This window comes from Notolabrus celidotus, chromosome 18 (genome assembly GCF_009762535.1).
Source record: "Notolabrus celidotus isolate fNotCel1 chromosome 18, fNotCel1.pri, whole genome shotgun sequence".
Classification (NCBI taxonomy): domain Eukaryota; kingdom Metazoa; phylum Chordata; class Actinopteri; order Labriformes; family Labridae; genus Notolabrus; species Notolabrus celidotus.
This window is the reverse complement of record NC_048289.1, coordinates 3,695,919-3,717,007: the sequence shown is the minus strand read 5'-3', so window position 1 is coordinate 3,717,007 and position 21,089 is coordinate 3,695,919. Positions and strand designations below refer to the sequence as shown.

At 43.1% G+C, this 21,089-nt stretch overlaps 1 protein-coding gene and 1 non-coding gene across 3 annotated transcripts; both read right to left on the bottom strand.

Moving 5' to 3' along the window:
• Positions 1–1,901: 1,901 nt before the first annotated feature.
• Positions 1,902–1,974, bottom strand: trnar-ucg. The gene has a single exon. It is a non-coding gene; the product is annotated as a tRNA-Arg (tRNA).
• A 1,065-nt stretch (positions 1,975–3,039) lies between these two features.
• LOC117829585 (NLR family CARD domain-containing protein 3-like) lies at positions 3,040–17,601 on the bottom strand. Of its 2 annotated transcripts, XR_004634638.1 has the most exons (11): positions 17,522–17,601; positions 16,207–16,296; positions 15,403–15,498; positions 11,189–11,264; positions 10,836–11,058; positions 8,877–10,677; positions 8,599–8,772; positions 7,030–7,197; positions 6,800–6,887; positions 6,548–6,594; positions 3,040–5,387 (listed from the first exon to the last, which is right to left on the bottom strand). XR_004634638.1 is itself a non-coding variant. In XM_034707157.1 (10 exons), exons 2-10 carry the CDS (start codon positions 16,272–16,274, stop codon positions 4,861–4,863), a joined length of 3,180 nt encoding a protein of 1,059 aa, XP_034563048.1. In that variant the 5' UTR covers positions 16,275–16,296; positions 17,522–17,601; the 3' UTR covers positions 4,555–4,860. The 2 variants fall into 2 exon arrangements, 1 of the variants encoding a protein (XP_034563048.1); XM_034707157.1 differs by lacking the exon at positions 6,800–6,887 and having other exon boundaries at positions 4,555–5,387.
• Positions 17,602–21,089: the final 3,488 nt, after the last annotated feature.

Below are 21,089 nucleotides of genomic sequence, written 5' to 3'. Positions count from 1 at the left end.
AAAAAGTGTTAAACAAAGCAGAATCTGTTTTATATTTTAGATTCTGTAAAGTAGCCCCCTTTTTCCTTCATGACAGCTTTGCACACTCTTGGTATTCTCTCAGTCTGCTTCATGAAGTGGTCTCCTGGAATGGTTTCTAATTAACATGAGCCTTGTCAAGAGTTCATTTGTAGAATGACTTGCCTTCTTAATGTGTTTGAGACCATCAGTTGTGTTGTTCAGAGGTAGGGTTAGTACACAATGGATAGCCCTATTTGACTACTGTTGTAATCCAGATTAAAACCAGATTATTTCATAGTTTTGATGTCTTCCGTATTAATCTACAATGTTGAAAATAATTAGAATAAATAAAAAACATTAAATGAGAAGGTGTGTCCAAACTTTTGGCTGGTAGTGTGCCTCTCATGATTATATTCTCAAAGTCAGACCATCTAATTCAAACATGCTCACCCCTCAGAAGATTCTGGATCCAAACCAGACAAGCAAAGAGAAAGGATCACGTGTATGTCTGTAGGTGTTTAAGAGGGCGACGGACAAATGGTTTGTCGAGTCTAAGGAAGAGCTTGTTTGCTCAAAAAATGTCACTTTGTGTAAATAAATTCTTTAACAGACGCTTCCTGGTGTGCAGATGTTCTTGTGTCCTTTTTGCATAGTCAACATGTCACACATATATTGCATATATCTATATTAATAATTATTTATATCATAATCATTAGGTCCACAGAAAAGATCACTGGCTGTCCACTGCCTCCTCTGGACGAACTTGCCACCTCACGCTACATCAACAGAGCAAAAAACATCATTTCAGACCCCTCCCACCGTGGTTACCCCCTTTTTGAACTGTTACCATCTGGCAGATGCCTCTGAACGGCCAAATCTCGAAACACCAGACTCAGAGACAGTTTCTCTCCCACAGCCATCCCTACACTCAGTCAACAAAAAACAAAAAAGGTTTTTTGCTGCTAGTCTACACTGCGCACTTTTATATTTATTTTTTACCCTGTGACACTTTACCTTTGAACTGTTTTCATGGTATCTCCTGTCTGTGTTGAATGTGTGTATTTGTTTATGTCTGTGAGTCCATCATTTGATTTGAGTGTCAATATTAATTTCGTTGACCACTACAATGACGATAATGGCTTCTGATTCTGATAACTAAGTTTCCAATTTTTTTTATAAAAGTCAAGAATCATAAATAATTTCAGTGATAAATGTATAATCAAATAAAAAAAATCTGGAAAAAAGTTACAAAAAAGGCTGAAATATATATGTATGTAAATAGACCAATAAAGCATTGCTGATAAAACAGTGCATATGTTTTTTTCTCATTGTAAATTGTCTTTGTTTTTTTGCTTCTTCTTATAGTTGAAACTCCAAATTCATAAATTAGTAGTTAAATGTTAATGCCAATATTAAATTGAGAAGTCTGCCATGTAGAAGCAAAGGCATGTATTAAAAATAGCAGAGGATGGTTTCGATCCATCGACCTCTGGGTTATGGGCCCAGCACGCTTCCGCTGCGCCACTCTGCTGACGGAGAACCCTAGGAGGTGATACTCGAATTTAATTCGGAATTTAAAGACTTCAAGTGACTGCTATATGTGGAAAGTGTTTATTATACTGAATGTGTAGGTTCGATGAAGTGAATGGCCATTATGTGTGTGTGTGTGTGTGTGTGTGTGTGTGTGTGTGTGTGTCTGGGTGGGTGGGTGGGGGGGGGTTCTTCGGTCGCTGAATGAAGTCACGTTATATGCTACATTTACCCCACTTCCGGTTTGCAAAACACATTTTTCTTCCGACATGCAACTGCGCCACTATTTAGCACTATAGCCCTAATGGACTCCGGATACATCTGGACCACAGAGAGACTATTATCCATGACTTCGTACCAACACAAAAAGACGACCACGAAGGGACTCGAACCCTCAATCTTCTGATCCGAAGTCAGACGCCTTATCCATTAGGCCACGCGGTCGAAGTACTGGAATCGGAGTCGTGAATCGTACAAATAATTCTATCAGGCCTTTAGTATATCACTGGATTACGGAGGCTAGATGTGTTAAATACTCTAGATTTTAAAAAATAACTTTTAAATAGAATTTTTAAAGTAAAAAATAAATAAAACATTTAAAAGACAGATACTCATATGTCTGCCTCAAATAATTAAAAATACACACAACACATTTTCTCACTGGGAGAACCAAGCTGGATCAAGTGGAACTTTGTTGAGTGTGGATCATAGTTATTTAAATATATATAGGATGAAACTTTCTACAACAAGTCACTTTCACACATTTCTTCCTCAGATAGATCGCCTGTCCACTTCCTGATTAACTTCCCAGCTTCCTCTTTTCATCTCTCTCTTTGTCCTTCTTTTTGTCATAATTGCCAAAATAGAATTGTCTATTTTTCCTTTTCCAATGGTACGATGACTGCACTGCGGCCTGCCGTCCTCGGGAGTCTGAACTCCCCAGTCGTTCTCCCAAGTCCGTGCTTCGGAAGTTCAGAAGTCCGCACTCGGCGTACTTGGTATTGAGAAACAGCCAATAGTTGTCTTTAAATGGAGTAAAAGTAATACGTTCCCCAAAAAATTGATCTAAAACCTTGTACTCAAATAAATTTACTTTGTTAGTCCACTTATATGAATATGTAAGTCTTTTTTTACATTTACATTTTTTTTTAAAACCTCATCCAGACATTAAGTTGAATGAGCATGATACTGCAAGGATTGTAAGATTGCAGTTCAATGAAGCATGCACTGGAGAAAAAGTTGGCCCTCCCCAATTATCATTGAGTACAATTAGGCTACTCAGTATTAAAGAGGTCAAACAGTCCAGGAATTTTCTCCTATTAACCAAATAAGCTTGGTTGGTGAGGTCCATGTCCGACTGGAAACAAGCTTAACATTGGTTCCATGAATACCTTAGTTCCTCTGCTTCGATTGATCCCTCTGCCCAAAGAGAGTCAAGAGGTGATTCGTTTGATAAGTGTCATAAAAAGTGTGACAGTGGACCTGAAGAAGTCAGAAAAAAAAAAAGAGTCAAAGTCATTCAGTCTTTTATTGAAACAAGCTCACGGCTCAATGTAAACACTACAAGTGGAGATTACACAGGTTAGGTGGCAGTGAGAATCCAGAGGCAAAATGTGCAACACAGAAACCATGCAAACCTCTGTTCAAGCTTATGAATCAAGTAGTATGGCGTTATTTAGCCTTAACGGATGAGTTAGTTAAAACAGATTGTTGTATCCATCAATCAATCATCAATATTGATTTTAGTTTCATGTTATCTCTATGTTAGTCAGAACTAAATGTAAAAACTCTGCTATGTAAACCCTCAGAACGGTAAAAGACTGTAAAACTGTGAAAGACTGTAAAACAGTAAAAGACTGTAAAACAGTAAAAGACTGTCAAACTGTGAAAGACTGTCAAACAGTAAAAGACTGTCAAACGGTTAAAGACTGTCAAACGGTGAAAGACTGTAAACGAGGAAAGATTGTCAAATGGTGAAAGACTGTAACTGCAACTTTCCAGCAAATTTTACCAATTACCTTAACCTCAGCCCCTGTACGTCATTGGTGACACCTCTGGTGTGTGTTAGTGACAAAGACACAACCGGGGGACGTCCGTTTAATATTTGAGGTTTGACGTTGTTGCCGCTATTACCGTAAAAAGCTCCTCATCTACAGCTTGATTTATTCCAGTTTGGTGATACATCACACACATTTAGTACGTTTTGATCAACTCATAGTCATCAAAGATGCAGATGCATTTCAGAGTGCCTTGAACTGACTGTCTGTGCCTCTGTCGCTGGGAGGTGCATTCAGGGACTGTCGTAACAGTGCAAAACAGTCCTTTCATGGCATTTTTCTGTGAATCAAGAGACTCAAAATACAGTCACAGCGGCCACATCAAGAATGTTTTCTAAAAACAACTGTAATTTAGCGTATTTACTTGCCCCTGAGATATTATTGGGGGAAAGAAGCCAAAAAATTTTGCAATTTTCACTGCAATTTAAAAAAAAAGCTGTCGCAAAATCAGGCTTTTTGGGCCGCAACAAACACAAAAATCCCGCAAAATCCTGGAGGGACTGAATAGCACGTTAGGAAGGAAACCTGGCTGTTCATCATAATTTCACCACAGTGTGAGGACCAATAAATAGATCCATAGTTTTTAATACTCTCCGTACACAGTTTAGAGAATGCTGGTGGCTGCTGTGTGGACAGAGAAATATAAAAAACCTCTCTGGTGTGGACAGGATGTTTTTTTAAAGGGAGAGTGTTATTCAAATATTCTGTATACGTGTGGACGTCAAGCGGCAACCTCCGGTCTAAAAATATGAGTCCAATGCGGAAGTGTTAGAAGCTGCAGTTCATCGAGGATCCGCTTGAGGCTGGCTCCGGAAGTACCGGAAGTCACATACACATGAATGGGGAAAAGACGATCTTTACAGCATTAATAAACATGTTTACAGCCTGGTACAAAAGATGAGTGTAGTCTGAATAGCTAATTTCTCGATGTCCTCTCACTGTGAGGGGGGTGAATTTTTTTCTAATTCGGTAATTTAGAAGATATTGAGATTACTAGTCTTCCAATGAGAGGCACAGCTGCCTGTGGGAACACTGCAGCTGTTGGCTAGGAGGCTCAAAGCCCGCCTCTTTACGTCACACTGGCTCGACAGAAGCAATATGGCTGCCGCAGCCGATTGGTCTCAAAACAGCTCTTCAGAAACACATGGGTGACGTCACGGATCCTACGTCCATATTTTTTTGCAGTCTATGGTGGACGTAGCCTCAGACCAAAGTCCTCTGACTTTTGAATGAACCTCTGGCTGCAGTCAGCAGTTTGTCTGACCTACAGATCTCACAGAGACACTGAGGAACCTGGTAACCAGGGCCCAAAACCAGGATAAACAGGCTCAGTGAAGGAGTTGCTGAAGGTGTGGAGGTGGATCAGTGAGTCAGAGGCGACTCTGTAGAAGGACAGAGTGCCAGCAGGACAGTCCACATACACTGCGACTCTGTGAGAGGCAGAGGACCAGGAGACTGGGACGTCTGTTTCTCTGGTATTGTGACGGACAGAGTAACCTTCATCATAGCAGATCAGACTCCAGGACTGATTGTTCCATCCAAACACGCAGTCTTCACTGGTTCCTCTCCTGCTGATTCCTCTGCAACTCGTCGATACAACAACTCTTCCTCTCCACTCGACCTCCCAGTAACAGCGACCGGTCAGACCAGTCCGACACAGCAGCTGGGGCCAGTAGTCGAATCTGTCTGGATGATCGAAATACAACTGAGCTTCCTTCACGTGTGTCACCGTCCTGTTGTTGTCAGACAGTTTGAGTTTTCTGCTTGTTGTGTTTGTGTCCACTTCCAGCTCACAGGCCCCTGATGGAGAGGACGAGACAGAGCTGCAGGTTATCATCTGTTTGTTCAGAAACGTCTTCACTGACACTGAAAGTCAATCTGACTCATAAAGAGTCTTTAATGTCTTCGTAGAGCACAAGTGCAGTCACAAGGACCCCTATACTCTACTAATGTTTTGGGCGTTGCACTAGCTGAGATAGTTCCAATGTTAGCATGAGGTACATCTTAAATTTTACACCTAGCTCTGAGTAAAGTCCTCCGTAAAAGACCGGTTCTCATGGAGCTCTGTTTTCAAAGACGGGATCATTTGAAGGATGAGGAGAAGCAGAGAGTCCAACCAGCTGTGATCTCTCGACAACAAGCTCTCCGTGTTAGATTATATGAATAATAAAAGAACGATGACTCTGATCTGAACTCACACTGTAGTTTCCCACAAGTGGAGATAATCACTGTACATCTTCACAACATTAGAGTACTGTTATATTAATGTACCGTATGTTGTAGTTCATGATTTCACCACCAGATGTCCCTGTGGTTATTTTACTATATTTTATTATACCTTTATGTTGCTGTTTGTTGATCAACGGGAGTTACAGCAGTTATGATTAGCCGTTAACTTGTTTACGGACAGTGAGGCTAACAGGAGTTAGCACTTAAACAAACATCCCAGTTTGGACAATTAGTTTGGACGTCACGGTCGACTAGTTAAGATGAACCTTACGTCTCCGTGGTGAAACCCATCAATGACACAACTTAAGTTCCAAACTAACTCGTTTGACCGTATGGTTTCGTGTAGACTTTACACCCTAACTTAGGACTCAGCTTATGTAGAGCTGCTGAAACAGGCCACTGTGCTTCAAAAGAAAAATCCTCTTATCAAGAGCGTCCAATGACAGGCTGGAGTCTCCTGTTCAACACGCTCAGAAAGTCACTGAGTGTGGCTTTAAGGTGGCTTTGTTGACCCGACTGCAGAAATCTGCTTCTCCAAATGAAGCTGGTTCTGATTTATGAATATGAGTGATGGTGGGAGTGGAGGTAAATACAGCAGCTTCACTAACACTTCCACAGTTTAACACATATGGATGTAGACACATCTTTAACCATCAGTTATGCTGATCAATAACTTTCCTCACTCAGCATGTGCAGCTTTATTCTGATGAATCAAAGTCAAACACACTCACACTTCTTCAGACCAGGTTTCAGTCTGTTCCTTCCACCATGATCCAACCTGGAGGCAGAAACAACAACAGCTTACACATTTATCCTCATCTTGATCATAAAAGTTTTCCTGTTCACATCAATACAACATGCAGGCAGGCGACTTTAAGAGCACACGTTTTAGATTAGCTGTAAGAGTATTAAACTGTAAACTGAATGAAAGAAGTAAATGACCACATTAATTAACAATCAAACAGTAGATGATCAACACTCACTCAGCGTGAACAACAGGTTAGAGTCTGTTTCAAGTCTTAAAGGTCATTAGTGTCCTCTCATGCCACTCCTCTGGGTGATGTCTGTAAGCTTTCAGAACCACAGTTCATGTCATAACACGGCTGCAGGGCAAAAGCCTACATAACACACGTTCACTCATATTCGTCATTTAACATGAGCCACAGATGCTCAGTCAACTACAGTGTAAGAGTTTCTGTCCGTGCGTCTGTACCTCAGTGTCTCCAGTCTGCAGAGTGCATCCTTCTGTCTGTCAGACAGTAGCTTCTCTCCACGTTCTCCTGGATGGTTGTAGCTCAGGTCCAGCTCTCTCAGACTGGAGGAGCTCAGTGCTGAGGCCAGAGAAGCACAGCCTTCCTCTGTGATCAGACAACCTGAGAGACTACACACACACACACACACACACACACACGCACGCACGCACGCACGCACGCACGCACGTACGTATGCATGCACGCACGCAAGCACGCACGCACGCATGCTTGCACACACACACACACACACACACACATGCACAAATGCACGCACACACACGCTCTCAACCAACATAGGCTCCATTTTAGATTTTACATACAGTATCATTATAGTGCTCCCAGCATGCAGGCCTGCTCATCTTGGCTAATGTCCCTAAAAATAGTATAGGAAGAAGAGACTTCAGTTATCGGGCCCCTCACCTTTGGAATCACCTACCAGTCAGACACCCTCTCTACTTTTAAAGGTGACATATCATGCAAAATCAACTTTTTAATGGTTCTCTACCTGGCATATGTTTCCCTGGCATGTCTACAAACCCCCCGAAAAAGAAAAGAATCCATTCTGCCCCCGTTCTGATTTCTCCACCTTTCTGTAAATGTGTGTGAAACCAGCCGTTTCAGTTTTCAGTGTTTTTCATACGTCACAACGACATCCGGTCTGTAACGGAAGCCAGAGCTTGGAGCTTGGTCAGCCCATAGACTGTATAAAATACAATTCAACCCCTCCTCTGTTTTTCATTACCTGCACATGTGTGCTAACAAGGAGCTTAGGAGGGAGGCATGCTAGTTGTAGGCTGTCTTGATAAACACAAAGGTCGGTTTTACTCCCCACGTCTGCAGATTTGAAGATCTAGTGGATGATTTTTATTTATCATGGAAAAGTGCTAGCGCTAGTTAGCATAGCCACATAGCTACATGTTCGTAGCTGTGTACCAGGACACACGTCGACCTACTGACAAACAAAACAACAAGAAACACTAAATCTGTGACCAATCGTTCAGAAAGGTCCTGCTACAGGCGCCTCTCCGTCAGGATCAGATTCTGGATCAGATTCAGAGGGTTGAAGTAACGCGGGTCTGTGAGCAGCCGTGTATATTCAGCCAACATGTAAACATTAGATCAACGTGCTGGAGAGCAGAGGGCACATCCACTTCCTGAGGGGGCGTGGTCAGAGAGAAAACAGACTGTTCTGAGAAGGGCTGAAAAAGAGGGTTTTTCAGGCATGCCAAAATCTGATTTCAAAGTGTTTTTTTGAGCATAAACTTTAAAGACATGTTTTGGGGACCTCTTAGACCAATATATATTGATGAAAAAGAGCATAATATGTCACCTTTAATAGTAGGCTTCCAACTTTACTTTTTGATAAAGCTTTTAGTTAGAGCTGGTTCAGGCTTGGACCAGCTCTTAGTTATGCTGCTAAAGGCTCAGACTGCTATAGGCTTGGATTTTTGTAGTACAGTTCTTAAATACAAGAATAAATCCATTAGTTATGAGCTCAGACTGTTGGCCTTTTCAATAAGTTTGCTCACCTGAGAGTTTCCAGTCTGCAGTGTGGACTCTTCAGACCAGCAGAGAGCAGATTCACTCCTGAATCCTGCAGATCGTTGTTACTCAGGTCCAGCTCTCTCAGACTGGATGACTGTGAGCTGAGGACTGAGGACAGAGCTTCACAGCTTCTCTCTGACAGGTTACATCCACTCAGCCTGAAGAAGAACCAGAAATACACCATGAAAGGGTCATAAACACCTGATGACTTTCTGAGTACATAAAAGCAACATTGAACCTGGATAGTCACGTGTGTACGTACAGAGCTTTGTTGGAGGCTTTGATCACTGGCAGCAGCCTCAGAAGAGCCTCCTCTGAAGCAGAGTATTCCTTCAGGTCAAACACGTCCAGGTCTTTCTCTGAGGACAGTAAGATGAAGACCAGAGCTGACCACTGAGCAGGAGACAGTTTCTCTGTGGAGAGACATCCTGATCTCAGGGACTGTTGGATCTCCTCCACCAGAGAACGATCATTCAGTTCATTCAGACAGTGGAACAGGTTGATGCTTCTCTCTGCAGAGAGGGTCGACTCAGTCCTCTTCTTGATGTACTCGACTGTTTCCTGATTGGTCTGTGAGCTACTTCCTGTCTGAGTCAGCAGACCTCTCAGGAGAGTCTGATTGGTCTGCAGTGAAAGACCCAGGAGGAAGCGCAGGAACAAGTCCAGGTGTCCGTTTGGACTGTTAAAGGCCTGGTCCACAGCACTCTGGTAGAAACGTGTTTCTTTGTTTTGGCCAAATAAGTAAGTCCACCAGGATGTTCTTTGTTCTTCTTCCATCAGGTTGAGTCCAGACTTGGTGAAGGTCAAATGGACATGAAGAGCAGCCAGAAACTCCTGAACACTCAGGTGGATGAAGCAGAACACCTTGTCCTGGTACAGTCCCCCCTCCTCTCTGAAGACCTGTGTGAACACTCCTGAGTACACTGAGGCTTCCTTGATCTTGATGCCACACTCTGTCAGGTCGGACTCATAGAAGATCAGGTTTCCTTTCTGCAGCTGATCAAAAGCCAGTTTTCCCAGAGACTGGATCATGTTCCTACTTTCTGGACTCCAGAGTGGATCAGTCTCAGCTCCTCTATTGTACTTGATGCTCTTCAGTTTGGACTGAACCACCAGGAAGTAGATGTACATCTGAGTCAGGGTCCTGGGCAGCTCTCCTCCCTCTCTGGTCTTCAGCACATCCTCCAGAACTGTAGCAGTGATCCAGCAGAAGACCGGGATGTGGCACATGATGTGGAGGCTTCGGGATGTCTTGAGGTGGGAGATGATTCTGCTGGCCTGCTCCTGGTCTCTGAACCTCTTCCTGAAGTACTCCTCCTTCAGAGGGTCAGTGAACCCTCTGACCTCTGTCACCATGTCAACACACTCAGGAGGGATCTGATTGGCTGCTGCAGGTCTTGTGGTGATCCAGAGGCGAGCAGAGGGGAGCAGGTTCCCCCTGATGAGGTTTGTCAGCAGCACATCCACTAAGGTGGACTCTGTAACATCAGTCAGGATCGGATTGTTGTGGAAGTCCAGAGGAAGTTGACACTCATCCAGACCGTCAAAGATGAACACAACCTGGAACTCTTCAAACCTGCAGAGTCCTGCTTCTCTGGTCTGAGTAAAGAAGTGATGAACAAGTTCCACCAAGCTGAACTTTCTCTCTCTCAGCACATTCAGCTCTCTGAAAGTGAAGGGAAATGTGAATTGGATGTCCTGGTTGGTTTTGTCTTCAGCCCAGTCCAGAGTGAACTTCTGTGTTAAGACTGTTTTCCCGATGCCAGCCACTCCCTTTGTCAGCACTGCTCTGATTGGTTGATCTCTTCCAGGTGAGCCTTTAAAGATGTCTTCTTGTCTGATGGTGGTCTCTGGTCTGTGTGGTGTCCTGGATGCTGCTTCAATCTGTCTGACCTCATGTTCATCATTGACCTCTCCAGTCCCTCCCTCTGTGATGTAGAGCTCTGTGTAGATCTGGTTTAGGAGGGTAGGGTTTCCTGCTTTCGCGATCCCCTCAAACACACACTGGAACTTCTCCTTCAGGTCAGACTTCAGTTTGTGTCCGCACTCTGGAACGACTGTTTCTGAAGGAACAAACAACACATGATATCAATAAGTGGATGAACCAGATCTATGATGTGATTTCCTTTTATTAGTATGAATGAGTTAAACATTGAATTTTGTATTGAAATGAGAGAATGAACCTCCTTTTCCTCTTTCCATATAAAAACAAATCTCTTACTGCTCCACAGACAGTCAGCCAGATCCTCCTGCCTCCTCCTCCTCAGAAGGTGCAGAGTGATCTCCAGAAATGCTTCTCTACTCCTCCTCTGCCCTTCATCCTCACTATCCAACACCTCCTCCTCTTCCTCACTCTCTAAGGATGCTGGGAAATCTGATGTCAGAACCCTGTGCACTCTCTTGAGCTCGTTCCTCACAAAGTTGAAAAAGTCCTTCTCCAGCATCTGGGAAAGAGCGAGAGACAGAACATTTAATATAAACACCATATTGATTCTTCTGATGGTCTGAAGTCTGTCTGGTGAAAACAGAAAAGCATATCAAATAACTGATAGCTTAGCATTAGCATGCACACACATTAAAGATGGAGTCCGGGTGTGTTTGATGCTGCTGGACGGGCTTGTCATGGAATTCCGAGCCATTCAGCTGAACTCTGTGGAGAAACATCAAATAGAAGGACATTTAATGACACTGTTTACAAAAGGTGATCTAACATGACAACAAATAACAGGACATGGATATAGGTGGTTAGAACATGACATCAACATTTACTAGGCGTGAGTGCTAAAATCAGAATCCTCCCAACAGATGACCCTGATAGATCAACTTAGCTCAAACTTTATTGTCATTCATCTGGATAGCTTGTATACAGCTAAACGAAATTGTGTTTCTGGCATGGCAGGTGCAAAGCAGTGCAAGTGCGAATAAAGCAACAGACAATCAATACACGAACAACAAGGACAGAAAATAAAGACAAGACAAAACAACAACATGAGGACAGACTGGTGCAAAGGTATTAGCAAGTGGCTCTGTAGAAAAAAAATATGCTAAAGTGTGAGTCTTTTATTAAGTATGTGCAAACAAATAAGTTGTGTATTGGATGTTTGAAGCCAGGACATCATTCAAAGAACTGTGAAAAGGAGTGTTTGTGACATATGTAAAAGGAAACATCCAACATGTTTACATGAAGACCACACAAAGGTGGATGGAAAGTAAGAACGACAAGTTGAAGAACAAAGGGAGAGGGGAAAAACACTTAAAGAAAAAAGAAAGGTCAAAGGAGTGTACAGAGTCTGAACAAAGCAGTAAAGCCACAAGTGAAGCAACATAGAACCAAGTGGCTCAAGACATGAAAAGTACCTAAACCTCTACAATTATGCCTGTATGGCTGTCAACAACAAGTAACCCAGAGAATAAAGTTCTTGTATATGCACTTCTGGATAACCAAAGTGATAGCACCTTCATCTTACAAGAAAAGTCAGAGACTCTTGATACCCAGAGAGAGCCTGTCCAGTTAAAGCTCTCCACGTTGTTACGGTACGGTCATTCCAAGTCAGAAGTTAACTGGACTTTTATTCCTCCAAGAAAATCATTCTCCCAGTAACATATTCAAGAGAGTTCATTCCTGCTAATCCAAGTCACATTCCTACACCCAAGACAGCAAGAGCATGGTCTCACCTAGAGCACCTTGCTGAAGAGATTGCTCCTTTGATTGACTGCAACATTGGCCTACTCATCCGTTACAACTGCTCTCAAGCCCTGTTGCCCAGACAAATCATGTCAGGGAAAGATAATGATCCATTTGCAATAAGAACATACCTCGGCTGGAGCATTGTCGGCTGTGGAAATCCCTCTGTCAACTATGGAGATGCCATTGGAAGCAGCCACAGGATTGTTGTGAGACAAGTCACACCTCGTACTCAGTTGCCTTCAAGTCTAACAAGTGAGGTTCAGTACATATGCTGATCATAAGTCAAGGAATCAGTTGCTCCAACAGATGTTTTAAAGGTACTTGAGTCAGACTTCAATGAAAGAAATGTGGAAGACGCTCACTTCTCTCAAGAGGATTTGCCCTTTATATTCATAATGGAAGAAAGCATCAAGGTCAATGCAGATGGCCACTGCGAAATGTCCCTGCCATTTAAAGAAGACAGGCCAAGTCTGCCAGCCAACAAAAAATGTGCAGTCCATCATCTCCAGTTCTTGAAAAGGAGATTCGAGGAAGACAAGCAATACCACAAGGACTATGTAGCATTCATGGGTAATACAATAGCTCGTGGGGATGCTGAGAAAGTCCCAGAAGAGGAAGTTCACAAGAGTCCTGCTTGGTACATACCTCACCACGGGGTGTATCACCCCCAGAAACCTGGAAAGATCAGGGTGGTGTTTGATTGTTCTGCAAAGTTTCAGGGTGTGTCATTGAATGATCATCTGCTCACTGGTCCAGAATTTAAGGATACCTTGATCGTCAGGTTTCTCTGGCGGTTCTCTGGCGGTTCTCTGGCGGGCAAGGGTCCAGTGGCAGTGATGTGCGACATTGAGCATGTTTCATCAGTTTCACATAAGGGCAGAAGATCAAGACTGCTTGAGATTTCTCTGGTGGGACGATGGAGACATTAAGTCAAATCCATCGTTCTAAAGGATGAAAGTGCGTCTCTTTGATGCAGCCTCGTCACCTGGCTGTGCTAACTACGGCCTCAAGCATATTGCCGCTCAAGGACAGGATCAATTCAGTGAAGCATCCATCCGCATCATCCAAAGAAATTTCTACGCGGATGACGGTCTCGTAAGTATTTCAACTGATGAAGAAGCCATACAGCTTGTCAGTGAAGCCAGGCAGCTCTGCAGCTCTGGTAAGTAACGCCTCCACAAGTTCCTTTCCAACCGCCAAGAGATACTTGAGTCCATTCCAGAAGAAGAGCGTGCTGAAACTGCAAGAATTCCGGACTTAGCTTTGCGTGAACCACAGATTGAGAGAGCCCTAGGAGTTAAATGGTGTGTCTCCTCAGATCACTTCAGATTCAGAGTAGTGGTGAACAAACGCCCACTGTCAAGAAGAGGAGTCTTGTCAACAGTAGCCTCAATCTTTGACCCACTTGGCTTTGTTGCACCCTTCATCCTGGTTTGCAAGCAAATACTACAACAAATGTGCCATGCTAAGGTAGAGCGGGATGAACCATTACCAGACGAAATTCGGCCACGGTGGGGGACTTGGCTTGTGGACCTGCAGAACCTAGCAGACGTCAAGATTCAACAATGTCAACTCCCAGCAGACTTCAAGGAAGTCCAAAGATATGATCTCCATTACTTATCTGATGCGAGTGTCACACGGTATGGAGAATATACCTATCTGAGAGCAATCAGTGTGTCAGGACAAATACATTGTTCTTTAGTAATGGGCAAGGCCATAGTTGCCCCTACTAAAGTCACCACAGTGCCAAGGCTCAAGCTATCAGCAGCTGTTGTTGCTGTTCGTACGAGTGACCTGCTCAGAAAGGAGCTGGAGATAGGAGATGCTAAGGAAATCTTCTGGACAGACTTGAAGGTTGTCCTGGATTATGTCAATAATGATGCAAGAAGATTTCACTTATTCGTGGCAAACCGTATTCAGCGGATCAAAGAAAGTACCAGTCCAGATCAGTGGAGACACGTGAACTTTGATGACAATCCTGTTGATCACGCGTCTCGAGGCCTCAAAGTGAAAGATCTTGTTGCCTCCAACTAGTTTACTGTTCCACATTTCCTCTGGAACGACACACTTCTATGTGGGGATATCAAGGTGGGAGAAATTGCTTCTGATGATCCTGAAGTTCATAATGTCTTTGTGCACAGAATCTTTACTGCTTGACCGCTTCCTTAAGTTCTCCAGCTGGACAAGATTAGTCAAAGCCATCGCTAGACTTAAGCGCTGTGTCAAGGAGTTCAAGGGCTTGGTACCAAGAACTAATGAGGCTACAAGTTTGGAAGAAAGAAAGGATGCCGAAGTTACCATCTGAGTTCTTGTTCAAAAGGCAACTTTCTCTGAGGAAATACAAAGTCTCCAAGGCAAGGAGAAGATAACAACCAAGGATGAGACCAGCAGGCTGCACCGGTTAAACCCTTTCTTGGATGAACAGGGAATCCTCAGGGTGGGAGGTCAGTTGGAGCAAGCTGACTTGCACCCCCAAATCAAACATCCAGTGATCTTGCCAAGAGCCAGCCACACATCAAAGTTGCTCATCAAGCACTATCATCATCAAGTGCAACACCAAGGGCGTGGCATAACAACGAATGAGCTACGAGCAAATGGGATTTGGACACTTTGATGTAGTCGTGCCGTGTCCTCCTGCATCTATAAGTGTGTAAAGCCACTGGCAGATGAGGTAAAAAAATAATTTACCGAGCCAAAAATATTTTTCACCGGCCAAATAAAAAAAATTATGCTTAATTTGATTTAAAATAATCACCATAAGTTTTCAAAGGCCGCAGCTCATGGTGTGGTCTGTCAGGTTGTAAGTTAGCAAGGACCCAGGTTGGCCAGCCTCGTCAAGTTTTCTTTGAAATGTCGTATAGGAGCAGAGTCCGAACCTGATCCTGATCCAGCATCAGTAAACTGAGATTTGTTGTTCACAAGTCCTCACTAAATCCCCATGTCGACCCTCTTACTGACTTCTCTGACAGGTGGCTGCTGTACAGGTGATCACTGTGATGTCACTGCAGAGACTATGTACTACTCTGAAGCTCTATACCAGGACGGGAGTGTTTTCCTGAGGAGAGTGGAACATTCAAAGTTTTATATTAATAATTCTTACCTTCTATCAGCAGGTCGTCCATCTTTAAACTCAATAAAAAAATCTTTAGATCGGTCACTCTTCATGGACACACAGCTGGGTCCATCAGAGTCTGGTCTGAAACAAATAAAGAAACATTATTAGTTACTGTAAGCTGTTCTTTAGTAGTTTAGTAATCAATACAGGTTCATAAAATATAAATATTTATCACTCTTCACTTAATTAACAGGCTGTTGGCTTTGCTTATACAGGAGAGGTTTCAGGGTTTGGTCTTAAAAGAAAATATTCTTAGCAATTTTAAAAACAACTCTTTCATTCACTCACAGATGAGGAGCGGAGAGATAGAGGCAGAAGAGGGAGACCGCACATTAATAGATATCTCCCATAACCTAATATTATTTAATAATTAACACAGCTTACCTGCAGCCATCATTGTTTTCTTTTTACTTTTGATTTTATAAACTTTTTAGAATATGCACATATACACAGAGGGACACACACACCCACACACACACACACACACACACACACACAAACACACACACACACGGTCATGAGATGAAGGCACAAATATAAATAAGATATGACATAAGATGTATTACACAATCAGTGACAATAACACGGTGTTGAATTTATGCCAGGGCTGCAAAAATAAAGAGAAGACAATATAAATTAAATTAAACATAAAGAGAATAAAATTGAATTGTCACAGCGTGACGATTGCAGCATCTCTCTGACGTCATGATCTGCCTCCTCTTGAGACGAATCCCAGATTGCATGTCTGAAAACAGCTTTGAAGAAGAGTCACAGAGATCTTCATCTCACCTCTGAGCCTCCAACTGAGAGGTTTTAACGGGAGGGACTCCTTCCTCTGTGTCCTCTGTGCAGAGCATCTTCGCTGGTTTGTAGGTTCAGCTGTGGAGGAAACGCAGAGAGAGAAGATGCTGATGATTCACCAGAGGGCCTCGTCAGGATAAGAGAGCTTCTACACATCACAGTGCGGTGCTGCATGTCACTTCAACTGAACAGAAACTGGCCTGTACTTCTTATCTCGTCTCCTGGTTTCATGACATCACAGGTCACATTCACCTGTTTACCTGTTCAAGAGCCTATCAGCATGGACTAATCTTACACACATGCACCCACATGCTTTCACATCACTGCAGGGATTTAGTTTACAGGTTTTTATTTGGCATTAACAATTATGAATAGGTCAATGAAAAGTAGTGGTGGAAAAAGTACACAGCTTCAGGACTTAAAGGGATATTTCAGTTTTTTTGAAGTGGGGTCGTATGACTTACAGTACACTATTGCTCCTGCTAGCTACAATGCGTGTCGGTGAGCTCTTACCCTTAAATGAGAAAATTCCCAGAGGACCGGCCGGCAAGCTAGGCTACAATTCTCTGTGGACGGGGCTGCCTATTTCGTGTAATTTCACTAAAGTTAAGAAAATATGGTCCAGGCACTTATCATGGTGCAAATGCATGCACCAGTAGAAAAAATTGGAGCTATTCAGTTTGCCGTCAGAAGCCCCCTTTGTTTTGGCACTATTTTCGGACGCACCTCGCAGACCGGTGTTCTTCCGCTGCATGAGCACGGATACACGCCGATCAGCTGTTTGGATCAACAAGCACGTAGCGCGAATGAATTTGCAACCTATTCGCGCGAATGTGCGCTATTTGCGCGAAGAAATTAAGATTACGAGTCTGCCAGTGAGAGGCACAGCTGACTTGATTGACGGGCGGGAACACTGTAACTGTTGGCTAGGAGGCTCAAAGCCCGCCTCTTTACATCACACATGCTCGACAGTAGCAATATGGTTCCTGCAGACGATTGCCTTAAAACAGCGCTTCAGAAACAGATGGGTGACATCACGGATACTACGTCCATTATTTATACAGTCTATGCTCAACACTCACACAAAGATTCACCAGAAAGGCTCAGGGCCCTGTCAGCCCCTCAACCGCCCACTGATGCAGTCCAGCTGTTAGCCTAGCACTGTTGTTAGCATGCTGTCTGCCTGTATGAAGCAGAGGAGGTCTGTCAGTAAAGCAGTTAAAGGTTAGCTCACAGCTGTTTTTAAACTGTGATGAATTAACAGAGACACTTTAAAACAGCCTAAAGAGACACTAACTCTTACCTCAAGTTCACCACGGAGGAACAAACTGCGCCTCAGCTGCACTCAAAACAAAAGTGAAAGTCTGACAGGACATACCACAGTGTGCAGGATGCCAACTTTCAGTGTCTGGCTGTGGGAGTGAGATTTGTGATGCAGATGACACAGCTTTTATTTGATTGGTAAAAAGTGGAGAGAAATAGGAAGGCTGAGTTTTTGGAAGAGTGTGAAATTGACAACTAATCTACTAGTTTAATAAATCAAACATGCATTACTAAATCATGGTGATAAGCAAAAAAAAACTCAGTTTAGAATGCCAGGTAAGTTGTGTTGAAGAACAAGCTTATTGTTTCATCATTTTCCCAGTGGGTGACTTGATGGAGCGTCTCGTTTTGTGTCACAACAGCTGGATCATCCTGCTGTTCACCGCTATAGGCGTGGTGTTTGTGTTTGACCCCCTGGGGAATCCACGTCCCCGGCCTGCTGCCATGGAGCCGCTGGGAGTGCGAGACCTGCAGAGCAGCGAGGGCACCCAGTTCTTCTCCACCGCTCGCTCCCTGGCGGTGAAGGTGTGGGAGAACCGGCTGCGGCTCATGTGCTGCTGTCTGCCGCAGGATGAGAGTCACCGAGCAGCGATCTCGAGCATCTCACAACTCCTCAGTGGATTCTTCTCTGTAAGGGGAACTTTCTCCTCCTCTGTGTTTTCTTTTAATGAAACTGGGGGTTATTTAGTCCTTAATGAGACATGTATTGTAAAATGTGTATAATGGTCTCCTGGAATGGTTTCTAATGAACATGAGCCTTGTCAAGAGTTCATTTGTAGAATGACTTGCCTTCTTAATGTGTTTGAGACCATCAGTTGTGTTGTTCAGAGGTAGGGTTAGTACACAATGGATAGCCCTATTTGACTACTGTTGTAATCCAGATTATGGCAAAACCAGATTATTTCATAGTTTTGATGTCTTCAGTATTAATCTACAATGTTGGAAATAATTAAAATAAATAAAAAACATTGAATAAGAAGGTGTTTCCAGACTTTTGACTGGTAGTATATCAGCTTCTGATGTAGATAGGTTTTATTACTCCTAGTATGAGATCAATCAATCAATCTTTATTTATAAAACACCAAATCCCAACAAATGTTCTCCTCAGACTCTTTTCAAACAGAGCAGGTGTAGACCGTACTCTATGTTCTATTATTAACATAGACCCAACATCAAGACAGGATAAGATCCAGCCCTATCAGGACTCAGTCTGATCTCATCTTAATCCACCATGAGCAGAGCAACTTCCTTTAACAGGCAGAAACCTCCAGCAGGACCAGACTCATGTTAGACACACATCTGCTGAGACCGTGTTGGAGAGAGGGATAGAGGGAGATGAAGAGAGAGAGAGATGATAGTGGAGAGACGGATAGTAGTAGTTGTAGCAGCTGGAGTCTGGCACGTCCACAGCAGCAGAGATCCAAAGGAACCTACGAGACAAGGGAGCTCAGGGACTCCAGAAAGGTCTATGGTTAGTAACTTTAATGGGACAGGGAGAGTTAAAGTAAGAGACAGAGAGAGAGAGGAGAGAGAGGGAAAGACAGGATCCCAGTGTGTCAGTCTAAGCCTATAGCAGCATAACTAAGAGCTGGTCCACGCCTGAGCCAACACTAACTGTAATGGTTACTAAATCCTATTAATGTGACATGATTAACGTGAGCCATCGTCTAAGATCCACAGGCCAAGAAACTAGCTCTGAACTGCTCCTGTAAACTGAATGTTATGCTTATCACCATGATTTAGTGATGCATGTGTTTGATTTATTAAACTAGTAGATTAGTTGTCAATTTCACACCCTTCCAAAACCTCAGCCTTTCTATTTCTCTCCACTTTTTACCAATCAAATAAAAGCTGCATCACAAATCTCACTCCCACAGCCAGACACTGAAAGTTGGCATCCTGCACACTGTGGTATGTCCTGTTGGACTTTCACTCTTGTTTTGAGTGCAGCTGAGGCACAGTTTGTTCCTCCGTGGTGAACTTGAGGTAAGAGTCAGTGTCTCTTTAGGCTGTTTTAAAGTGTCTCTGTTAGTTCATCACAGTTTAAAAACAGCTGTGAGCTAACCTTTAACTGCTTTACTGACAGACCTCCTCTGCTTCACACAAGCAGACAGCATGCTAACAACATTGCTATGCTAACAGCTGGACTGCATCAGTGGGCGGGTGAGGGTGGGGTGAGTGTTTGTGTGAGTGTTGAGACATTAAGAAGACTAATGAGGATGTGTGTGACGCAGCGGGGCTTCACATCAGAGGACACATCCACTAAATCAAACCTTTCTAAGGATTTCTTTACAAACTGAAACAAAAAAAACTATATTAATACTTCTATGTAAATAAATGATGTCTGCATGTACAGAAACACCACTCCCTGTTCTGCTTTTCATTAACCTTTTCATTATTATTAATGCTAAATAAAAACATGTACACTAAATCCCTACAGTGATGTGAAAGTATATATGTGCATATGTGCAGGGTTGCCAACTTTGAGTGTCTGGCTGTCCTAAAAGTTGCTAGAAGTCACTAAATGACATCATCATTCAATTTGAAGAATTTGAATTGGACGCTGTAGGAGAGACGAGTAACGTTGGGGGAGAGACAAAAAGAGGTTAAAAAACACCCTATATGTTTGTAACTACTTTTAGGAGCCTACAATAAATCAAAGTAAAACATTACATTTTTCAACCAGAACATTTTATACATGTTTATTGTATACAATCTACATTAAAGCTAGGGCTGGTAGTCACAGAAACTAGCATGAATTTGAATATAGCATTTCCTCAGGACTTAGCCAACCCCTCCCCTCGAAGCTCCTCCAAAACAACGCCCCCGCTCACATGCACGAGCGCCCCTGATTCGTGACCATATGATGGTGACTGATTCAACACCGGTCCTCAGCACATCGTTTGTGTTTTGCACTACGTCAACTCATGTCTCACTCAGCGGTAAGAAAACACCAAAACATTCTCATAGTGAAAGTTAAAAACACAAACAAACATGAAATGTATGCTCTGCAGGAGGCGGGCAGAACGGCAGGACGGGATTTGATTGGTTTCATCATTTGGCTCCTGATGGCAGGGATTGGTTGGTGTTTTCCCAGGTTTACTCCGGCTGTAGATAGCAGCTTTTTTTCACTCTTTTTTAAGAACACATTATGTATTGATTACCATCGGGACATAAAGATCATTTTAACCAGTATAACAAAAAGTGTCTAAATCTGACTACCAACCCCAGCTTAAACTATCTAAAAGGACCAAAAAGAGACAGTAGATGGGATCAGCCAGCGGTGTCTTCGTTCATGTGTGATACATTAACTGTCTGGAGGCTGAGGGATGAACGCCTCCTGCTCTGACTCACAGCAGCATCCACTGCTCCTTGAGTAGAGTAAGAACGATACATGCTTTCACGTCAGTCTCCAGAAGTCTCCATTTAACACAAGAAAAAGTTACTAGATTTGTTGGCAGTCACTTTTTGGAAAAAGAGCCGCTGCAGGGGTCTGAAAACTCGCTAAATATAGCGTCAAAGTCACTAAGTTAGTAACACTTAGTGAG

Coding starts and splice junctions, on each gene's coding strand:
- LOC117829585 (XM_034707157.1), bottom strand. CDS start 16,274: ATGCTCTGCACAGAGGACACAGAGGAAGGAGTCCCTCCCGTTAAAACC. Junction 15,499..16,206: donor TCTCAGTTGGAGGCTCAGAG/GTGAGATGAAGA, acceptor TATTTGTTTCAG/ACCAGACTCTGATGGACCCA. Junction 11,059..11,188: donor ACCCGGACTCCATCTTTAAT/GTGTGTGCATGC, acceptor GCTCTTTCCCAG/ATGCTGGAGAAGGACTTTTT.